The sequence below is a fragment of the Polyergus mexicanus genome, unplaced genomic scaffold (genome assembly GCF_030449975.1).
Source record: "Polyergus mexicanus isolate NDT 795.1 unplaced genomic scaffold, iyPolMexi1.0 SCAF_16, whole genome shotgun sequence".
Taxonomy (NCBI): Eukaryota; Metazoa; Arthropoda; class Insecta; order Hymenoptera; family Formicidae; genus Polyergus; species Polyergus mexicanus.
The window spans coordinates 2087619-2098641 of record NW_027223336.1 but is presented as its reverse complement, the minus strand read 5'-3'; the positions used below and the strand labels follow the sequence as shown (position 1 = coordinate 2098641).

The window sequence follows — 11023 nt, the reverse complement described above, 5'->3', positions numbered from 1 at the left end:
CGTTGCACGAAAAATACAATTATGATTTTTATTATAGAATATGTATGTAATTTTATTATATACATACCGGAAGAGACGAATTCTGTTCGTTATCAAATAACAGCTGATTTTAAATTGCTTTCAAGACAGTTGACCTCAGTGATCACTTTTTTCTCAAGCCCGATTTTCATGAACTCATATTTTATGTGCATGTCATATGCGTGAAATCACTGAGCAGTTTTCAATCTATATATTATATAAATTTCGCGCTTATATATTTTTATTGAAAATATATATACAATACTCTTATGAAATATAAAATTAAATATAAAGCGATATATATATCTCAATACTCTGCCACGCGCAACCAATCAACGGGCGACGTCGCGACGACGTGTCCATGCGAGTGACAGTGACGGGATATCGGAAAAGTCGAAGGCGATCCGAGCCGCGCCGAAGTCTGCCGAAGTCTTCTGACGTCATGTTGGAGCAGAAGAGATAAGACAGTCAGAAGAAGGGTATTCTGTTTTCTGGTGTATATTGTGGAGCTACAATTACTCGCGCGTCTCATCAGTTTCGAAAATGTCGTACGCGTATTTGTTCAAGTATATCATTATCGGAGACACAGGTAAATAAACGATGCACGTTACGCACGAGACACCTCGACACGAAACTGGACCTTCGTCCCGTGGCTTTCTACGTCATCTTTGACAGGGCCCCTTTGTTTTCGTTCTCGCGTGGCGTGCGATATCGCTGATTTGCAAATGCGAGAGTAATCCCAGTTTTTTTTTTTCTTTTGGAAACATCTACTGATGAGGAAATTCTCTTATCTTAAAAGCGCATTTGTTCCTTTTAAATATATACGTCGCGTGTATTTTTCGATAAATTTTATATATGTTTTGCTTTGTAGCTTGGTTTGTTGTTATTGCGCGTCGTTTGAGTTTTATAAGATTTGATAAATTGTTTTGCTGATTTTAATGATGACAGCTGTAAAACTAGCTTGTATTTTATGACGAAATTATTCATACTACAATTAAATACACATGTATATTTTGTACATATGTATATATGTTTATTATTATAAATGCAAATATTTCTATAATTTTATTTTGTAATACTATTGATGAATTTGTTGCATGCACGTGATTATTATATTTTAAACAATACATGAAAAATAAAATAAAATAAATGTAATATTATAAATATATTACATAAGAATTTGATATTAAATAGATATTAAAATAAGACAAGTATCAAACAGTTTTTTAGTTTGTATACATATATGTTCAATTGAATAATAAGAATATTTTTTACTAGGATTTTACAATCAAAGATTGTGATTTAAAAACCATGATATTTTTATATAGGAGTTGGAAAGTCCTGTCTCCTTCTTCAATTTACGGATAAGAGATTTCAGCCAGTCCATGACTTGACAATAGGTGTCGAGTTTGGTGCACGTATGATTACCATTGATAGCAAGCAAATTAAATTGCAGATTTGGGATACTGTAATTATTTTTAATAATTCTATACATATCGTCACATTTTATATTACTAATGTTTATTAGGCAGAAGTTTATAATTTGCAAGAGATATGTTAATAATTAATATCCAAATTAATATACACACACATTTTATTGTTCATATAAAGAAACTTGTATAAATTTTAATTCTTATTGAAGAAAATATATTTAATCATTCTTTATGAAACTTTATATTTTTTTATTTTAATGTTACCAAGATATATACATAAAATTTTGAAAATATATATATATATATATATATATATATATTATTATTTAGGTAGTAGATATTAATCGTTAATTATTTTTATGATTCATGCTTTATATAGGCAGGTCAAGAGGCATTCCGTTCTATAACAAGATCATATTATCGTGGAGCAGCTGGAGCTCTATTGGTATATGACATTACACGTAGGGAAACCTTTAATCATCTTACAACATGGCTGGAAGATGCAAGGCAACATTCAAATTCCAATATGGTTATCATGTTAATTGGAAACAAAAGTGATTTGGATAGCCGAAGAGAAGTAAGGAGAGAGGAAGGCGAAGCTTTTGCACGCGAGCATGGTCTTGTCTTTATGGAGACTAGTGCTAAGACTGCAGCCAATGTAGAAGAAGCGTTTATCAATACTGCAAAAGAAATATATGAAAAGATACAGGAGGGAGTCTTTGACATCAATAATGAGGTATGACAACATTAATGTCTAATTAATTACACTAATGTCTAATTATAATTACTTTTTATAAAATTTCATATTCTTATCATATTATTTGTATTAACATTTTAATTTATTATTATTTAATAATATTAAAGAATATATATTTATATCTATATAAATCATAAAATGGATGCATGTTTGATTCATATCAATGTGAGATAAAGATGCAGTGAAATATGTGTATAATTACTCATTTTTTTATATCATTTTTTTTTTTTACATTATAATTGCATTCATATTATTTTTTGAAAATATCATAAAAATATCTTTTATGTAAGATAAAAACTTATATACATATATAATATGCAAAATAATCTTTCCAAACTGTATGACAATTGAATTGCATAGGCAAACGGTATTAAGATTGGACCACAACATTCACCAACAAGTCCTGGAGGTTTAACAGGAACTGGTGGACAAGGTAGTGCGCAGGGTGGTGGGTGCTGCTAGGGGCTGGGGCTTATCTGTCCACCGCTTCATCCTTCTCCGATCTGAATTGACCTTACTCCTGCTCTTTATTTTAATCTGAACACACTTTGTACAATTTAATTCTGCGCATGCCGTGTCATGAGGTAACAAGCAACAATTGATGTATTTATTAATTGAAATAATCTTATTCACATAACAAGAAATAGATAGAATTATTGTAAGACGAAAATGTTATAATTACTAAAATCATGAAACATTAAGTAGTAATAAAGTCTTTATTTACAAATTCTCCTAAAGATATGAAAATGAAGTTATGTCATTTTTTAATATATTTTTGATGAATTTAATTCTAGAACAAGCAGATATTTTTTTCAATTTAATATATAATCATTTATGTTCTCGCACATCGCATAATAATTTTATCTTTTAACATGAGATATTATTTTGAATCGAGATTTATTTAATTTTTATTTAGAAAATTACGTTTATTTAAGAACGCATAATATAATTTAACTTTAATTACATTGGAAAATCTGACAGCCTTGTCGCACATCACGTAATAATTTTATCTTTTAACATGAGATATTATTTTGAATCGAGATTTATTTAATTTTTATTTAGAAAATTACGTTTATTTAAGAACGCATAATATAATTTAACTTTAATTACATTGGAAAGTCTGGCAGACTTGTCTCCCACTTTATATAGCATGACTTATAAATAATTGTATTAAGTAATATTAATTATTTGGGAATGATAAAGCAGGAGAGGACAGGTGTTTCTATTTAATGTTTTATATATTCGTTTAATACATATTGTGTACTGTAATGTAATGTGCACTAATGATCAAAATTCTATTCTATTGATAGTGGCTCATGGACAATGATATATGTATCAATTAAACCAATTGGACATTTACACATAATTATCTAAAATAACTATATATATATATGTATATATATGTGTATATATATATATATATATATATATATATATATATATATATATATATTATGTATGTATTGATGTATAAGATGATGATTATAAAACATATATTAATCAATGCTATTAGGAGGCCTATATTCAATTACAGATTTATATTCTATATAATAGTTACAAGAAATCTGATTGCATCTGTTATAACAATTGGTATCATTATTTATGGTAATTTCTGAAAATAAAGGCATTATTAGTAATATAAGTAAATCAAAAATACATTTTTACTATTTATATTATAACTATAATAAAATTTCCAATAACAACAGCGTAACACAAAAGCCATAATTAAAGCATAGATAAAGATACCGATATGAGTATAGCAGTGATATAATTTTATCTATATTTCATCAAAGCCCAAAAATGATTCCATTTTAACAAATGTTCCTGCCTTTGTTTCAAGATTTATCATGAATATTTCAGAATCTGAAAAGACATGAGACACGAAAAATATTTAAGTATATGATGAATAAGAGATAAGCTCTAGTAGTGCATTAAAAGATTTGTCAGGTGGCAAGAAAATTATACATTAAGATTAATATTTCTTAATGAAGTTACGAGGAAACGTATCTATAAGCATAAACATACTATATCTAATTAGTACAAAATTGGTTTCTTAAATATTACTGTAATCAAATGTTATTTATAAAACTTAAATTACAAGCTTATATCTAATTGTTATACCAAAGAATGTCAGCATTGTATCTCTCTTTTGCGCTTGTACACTGTAATGATTAAATGATGTACATTGGCTTCATGAAATTATGTTCGATACATTTAATTTATTATAATCTAGCGATAATTCTACACTGTCAAAATTAATTGACAGCTGTATTTTGTATGTATGCTTTGGGCATATCTTTTCAATTGGAAAATATATATGTGCACATTACTTATCGGTCTTGATCCTAAGATATATCATATAATGAAAAAATACAAACTTTTAAATTTTTCAGGATTGAATAAATATATGAAAAATATGAATAAATATATATTTACGAGCACAATTGCCCTGCAAAAGAGACAAGACTGCAAGTTTTAATTAAAATAAAAAATGATTATAAATCATATTTAATATTATACTATACTTGCTTAAGTTACATATTTCATAATGGTGTATTTATTTAAATGACTACAGAAATTTATTTACAAAAATGGTTTGGACATAATATTGTTAAATGCAAATTTAACAGAAGAATTTTAACAACTTACGTACAAATTTAATACTATGTAAATATATAATTTCAATTTTTACGTTTATACTATGCTTCGAATAAAATATACATTTAAAGTCGTTTCAAATATCGCGCGCGCGACACGAATACATCGTGATGTGTACTTTTCTCTACAGCTGATTTGTCGATATGTGTCGCGCCACGGCCAGATGAATCGAATCGTGTTCGAGTCCGGTCGAGTCGATTGTCGCGCTGCATCTCGGAGATATGCCGTGACTGTATCTCGGATCTCCTTTACCAACGGAATTGCTATCCTGCCATCATCAGTCGGCCCCGGCAACGGGTTCGCGCGTAGCGTGTCCGAGATCTGAGACCCGAGATTATCAGTTTGCTCTTGCCATACGACAGTGATACGTGTATATTATTCGGTGTGACGGTCCTATTAATCGGACTGCTGTCAAACACGGTGTGGCGAGGAGACGACGCCAGTGGACGCCATGATGGTAGGTGGAACCTATTATCAATCGGTGGCCGGCGATCCGTTCGCTTGACGCGTTCGATCGGCGCAATTCTTTCGCAAAGTCCGCTCCCCTTCGCGCGAACACTCTCGTCTTGCAGTCTCTAATCTATGCGAAAAATGTTGCAGGATGGTATATGTGACACTGCCGACATCTTAAACAGTGTGCCTCCGAAGAAGGTATTTATGATATTGTTTCTCTATCTTTCTTTCTCTTGCGCAAGCTTATATTTATCTAATTGATATAATATATATTTATCATAATTATCGTAATGCGCCTGACTTTCCGTTCTCGCGTTGTCCAACGACAATTTTATTCTAATCTTTTCTTTTAGACAATCCATGCTGATACCATAGATCTCTCGGATAAGTCCTTGCAAGTGGACATTTCGGATGCTCTCAGTGAAAAGGATAAAGTAAAGTTTACTGTACATACGAAAACTACTTTACCTGAATTCCAAAAACCGGACAATCTAGTTGTGAGGCAACATGAAGAGTTTGTATGGCTCCATGATCGATTCGAGGAAAATGAAGAGTATGCTGGTTACATTGTAAGTACAAATCTTTGTCTTTAATCATATATTTAACTCCCACATTTTACTTTTCAATATTAATATTGTGATGTTATTATCATAGATTCCACCGTGTCCACCAAGACCAGACTTTGATGCATCGCGCGAAAAGTTACAAAAACTTGGCGAAGGTGAGGGAAATATGACTCGCGAAGAGTTTAATAAGATGAAGCAAGAATTGGAAGCGTAAGTTTTTTATATATATGGATTTATCCTATATTTATTATTACATTTTGACTGTAAAGATCTAATAAAGTCTACTCGTAATATATTTATTTGCAGGGAATACTTAGCCACTTTTAAAAAAACTGTTGCTATGCACGAAATGTTTTTGACCAGATTGGCACATCATCCAGTTTTTCGGAATGATCATAATCTAAGGGTATTCTTAGAATATGATCAAGATCTTTGCGTACGAGGTAATGTTCTTGATATACAATGATAAAATGCAAATACAAAATGGAAATACAAAATGGAAATAGATGTAGAAAATATAATCTAAAATATATTTTGTTTATTTTTGCAGGAAAGAATAAAATGGAAATGTTTGGTGGTTTAGTAAAGTCGTTTTCCAAAACTACCGATGAATATTATTTATCGGCTACAGTGAAAGATGTAAATGATTTTTTTGATCAAGAAATGACATTCCTTCAAACTTATCACCATAACCTAAAAGAAGCAACAAGGTTAGCTGACCGTCAAACAGCCAAACATAAAGATGTAGCAGATTCATATATAAAGATTTCCACTAATCTTTTACAATTAGCTACAACAGATACTGGAAAACTTGAAAGATTTTTAACTAAAATTGCTGAGACTTTTGAGAAATTACGAGTAAGAATATTTTATAGAATCCAATTAAAATTTCTATTCAATTTTAAATCCGCTATCATTATTTATTTGAATACTTTTTTCTTTTTTGTAGAAAGTTGAAGGACGTGTAGCATCAGATGAAGATTTAAAATTATCAGACACTCTTCGTTATTATATGAGAGATACAGCTGCAGCTAAAAGGCTTCTTTTTAGAAGACTGAAAGCTTTACACGAATATGAATCTGCGAATCGTACTCTTGAAAAAGCTCGTGCCAAAAATAAGGATGTTCATGCCGTAAGTTCATATTTTCCTATAATTTGCAAATTGATATTCATGCAATATTATAGTGTGATACTGTCACATACAATTAAATAATCGCTTATAGGGATAGGGCAAACAAAACTAAAATATAATACAAATGAATACACATATTAGTTTTTAAGATCATATTTATTAATATTGCAGCAATTAAACTGAAACTGCAATTATTAGATATTATAATCAAGTGATGTCCATGAATAGCATCTAATCAGAACTTTAATTTTTCTTGCTTTTCAAGGCACTGGAGGTTGCTGAGGTGTGTCATTGTTTGTGTCATATATTTTTTTGCGGTAGTGCTTAAAAATTAGATCCTGTTTAAATCAGCTCCTCCCCTTCTACCTTTTTTTTAAATATATAAAATGCCAAAAGTAATTCGATTGAGATTTATTTGTCATTTTACATAAAAGCATTTTAAAGGAATACTAAACTTTATGATATTATATATATAATATAGTATAAATTTATTACTAAAAATAATATTAGGAAAATATTGATTTCATAATTTCTCTATCTAAAAACCATATATTTGTACTTTTTCTCATATATAGACAATTAATATGCAAAACATATAATGATCATGAAATAATCGTGAAATAATGACATGAAATAATTTTAAATAGAAAAATAAATCTGCACAAATTAATTACTGCAGCACAGAAGTTGTCGTCAAATATTATGCATGATTGACATTTGCATGCACTTGAACATTATCACAATAATTTATATCATTTATGATGTGGTTATAATATTTTTACAATAGAGATATGTTACTATGAGTTTTGCTGATGGATATGCTAAATATTACATTATATAAAATTGCATCTTGAAAGTTTTAAAACAATGAACAAAATGCATATTTAATATTTTGTGATATTTTAAATTTGTATTTGTATTATATCAAGGCGGAACAAGCGCAGACCGAAGCATGTGAGAAATTTGAACAGATGTCTGATAAAGGAAAAGAAGGTAAGTAAAATTAGAAAAAGAAAATAAGTAGAAATAGATAAATTATTTACTTAGAAATAACGTGATCAATATCATTTTGTAAGAGAATAGTTGTAGGGAGATAGAATGAAAGGCAGGTTGCAATTTGTTTATTACTTTCTATCATAAAAATACACAATGTTTTTTTACTTAAGTTACAAAATGGTATTGATTATTTAAATTGTTTAAAGCATTATTATTAATACTTGTAATAACTTTTTAGAATTATTAGATTTCAAGACTAGGCGAGTAGCAGCATTTAAAAAGAATCTCATTGAATTAACAGAGCTGGAAATAAAACATGCTAAAGTGAGTGTAGATATTATATTTTTTTAAGCTGAAATAATAATACGTTACGAAAATATTACAGACATATATCTCGAGAATATATTTACGTTAAATGTTCACAGTCACACGCGGAATTGCTCAAGAAATGTTTATCCGTGCTTCGGGAAGAGTGATCTAGTTTTAGTGTTGCCATGGATAAACCTACATGCATGCATCCTGTATGCAGATAACAGTTTATTTAAAATATGATAATGGTACTGTAAAATATTATATATATTTTTTGTTAACTAAATTTATTAGATCTATCTTACATGGGAAATAAACTATTGTATTAATAGCTGCAAAGTGACTGCGAAAAACGAATATTTACTATCTTTGAGCTGTAAAAAGCTATGCAAATGCTGCTATCAGCTTCTGCTTCATAAATATTAAGTAAGCAATTTTATAAGAGTTTGGATAATACATGTATTTAAAAAAAAAATAACACGTATTGTAAAAAATTAGATGTTATCGAGTCCCTTTGCAGCTTTGAATTAAGAGCCTGTTACATTTATAAAGGTTCTCTATATAAACAAATATATATATATAGAAAAGAGAGAGATATATATATCTATATATATACATATATGTATAAATAAGAATATATCCATATGGAGCATGTTATTATTATAATATTTAAGTATAGGATAAATTTGTGAAGGAGGAATCGTTAGTATAAAAGCTCAGGATGATTAAAGTTAATATAAACAATTAGATTTTCATAAATGAACTTTCCAGATTTTTACGATACACTAGTAATTATTCTGACAAATAATTATTCATAATTGCGTTCGTTTTAAGATTAGGAAGCAAAGCAATGCGGCAATGATTAAAGGGACCTTGAAACAATTTATAATAAAGTGCAATTATACTTTTCATTGTAGCGTTGTAAAGCCATATTTATATTTTTATGTTCTTTTGTTATGCATTTCATCGCTATTTTCGTTTGTCGTATAAATTACATTAGATACTTTATTATTACTCATCTCATATAAACTAGAAAAAAAAGAGAAGCATGCTTTATAATCATTCAATTATACAATTCCGGTGAGATTGCTTTTTCATCAGAGATGAATAAGTGCACACAAATATTTTCGTAAGTTTTTATTGAATCGAATCATTTTTCTTTTCTATAATACATGATTGCAGACATATACTGAGAAATTCATTAAGTTGCAAGTTTATCGTTTAATTCTTTAAGAATTAATTCGAAATCCACCGTAATGTACCGTACATTATCGTCTTATCCTTAATATCAGTAGATCCTATGAATATCCTATGAGTGAGTGCAGATAAACGCGCTGCGATGCGGACAACGTCGTATCCCGTTTATCGTACGCCGGTCTTAATTAATTTGGTATTATTACACCGTACAGTTAATATAATCTTAATAATAATAAACAGTAAAGACGACGCAATAATTTTTTTTTTTTTTTTTTTTTTTGGTACGCAAAAGTCACGCTGCAAAACGTCTCGCTCTTTCAACACCATTTCTATTTCTTATTTTGTTTTTTATTCTCGCTTATATACTTTCAATCACTATTTTACAATATCAAATTCCGACAAGCCAGATATATATTTTTGAGAACAATAATTAATACACGCACTTCCAGTTTAACAGTATTGCTTTTATTACATCTGTGTCACTTGTGTGAACAAAATTCGTGAAAATATGAGTTTATCTATGTAATTCTCTTAGCACATTTTGATAAGCAAGTTATGTGTGTGTGTGTGTGTGTGTGTGTGTGTGTGTGTGTGTGTGTGTGTTACAAATAATTACAATTATTCATTATTGACATGACGAATTGATGGTACTCTCTCTTCAGTAGTATATAAAAAATATCCTATAAAAAGGTATGGTTAAAAAGACATGAGTGATTTTATTCTACTTACGAAAATAATTAATTAAATCCATTAATTAACTCACAATATTTTCGGTAATATTTTTGTTTTCTGATATTAGGATTGACATTTTTCAAAAAACTTAATCAAAAAATTAAAAAAGATAAAATAAAATATCTCTACACGAGATGCACTTTTCTCGAGATACGCCATAAATATTTCACCTACATTCGTTCGAAATTATCGATCAAAGTTTCTAACTCTAACAAATCATATTTCGGATTAAAATTCTAAGAGTAATCTATATATACATAGGTGCTACACTTATGCGAAGTATAATCCCACGGGTCTGTTAACAATTGTAATTTCATTGTGTAGGTATGGAACAATGGATGCGGCCCATATTATATTTTAATTCGACTTTATTTCGCTCGTTAGCATTATCGTCGGACCATATTCCGGCATTGCGGAAGCGTTCATTTTGGAGAATTTATCGTTCTCACGCGGTACAAACGCGGTTGGTTATCGGGAATGCACAATCGTTGTTAATAACACGGCAAGTAATTATCGATTCTCATTGATCAACGAATAGGAGCATTCGCCGGTAAATTATGCTCGTCCGCGACGATGATGAATTTTTTACAAACAATGGACGTTTAAACGCGAATAGCTCTTTTATCTTACGATTGTTAAACTGAGTAGCTCTTTTATCTTACGATTGATATCCTGCGTAGAATGAAAAATGTAGAGATTAAATTCGTGAACATCTCACGAATAAAAGCAAATCAGTGAATGTATTGTATTATAGTCCCGCGATTTTATTCCA

General features: G+C 29.5%; 2 protein-coding genes across 4 annotated transcripts; both read left to right on the top strand.

The window, feature by feature from the left end:
- The first annotated feature begins 439 nt into the window (after positions 1-439).
- On the top strand, positions 440-3587 carry Rab2 (RAS oncogene family member Rab2). Its single transcript, XM_070308845.1, has 4 exons — positions 440-607; positions 1347-1486; positions 1831-2187; positions 2569-3587. The coding sequence occupies exons 1-4, from the start codon at positions 562-564 to the stop codon at positions 2668-2670; spliced, it is 645 nt and encodes a 214-aa protein (XP_070164946.1). The 5' UTR covers positions 440-561; the 3' UTR covers positions 2671-3587.
- Positions 3588-5000: 1413 nt separating this feature from the next.
- On the top strand, positions 5001-10112 carry Snx6 (sorting nexin 6). 3 transcript variants are annotated; one of them, XM_070308672.1, is made up of 11 exons: positions 5001-5323; positions 5467-5517; positions 5673-5888; positions 5974-6095; positions 6192-6328; positions 6436-6743; positions 6835-7017; positions 7283-7300; positions 7947-8010; positions 8252-8337; positions 8439-10112. In XM_070308672.1, the coding sequence occupies exons 1-11, from the start codon at positions 5318-5320 to the stop codon at positions 8487-8489; spliced, it is 1242 nt and encodes a 413-aa protein (XP_070164773.1). In that variant the 5' UTR covers positions 5001-5317; the 3' UTR covers positions 8490-10112. The 3 variants fall into 3 exon arrangements, with proteins under 3 accessions (XP_070164773.1, XP_070164772.1, XP_070164774.1); XM_070308671.1 differs by lacking the exon at positions 5001-5323 and having other exon boundaries at positions 5333-5517; XM_070308673.1 differs by lacking the exons at positions 5001-5323; positions 7283-7300 and having other exon boundaries at positions 5333-5517.
- Positions 10113-11023: the final 911 nt, after the last annotated feature.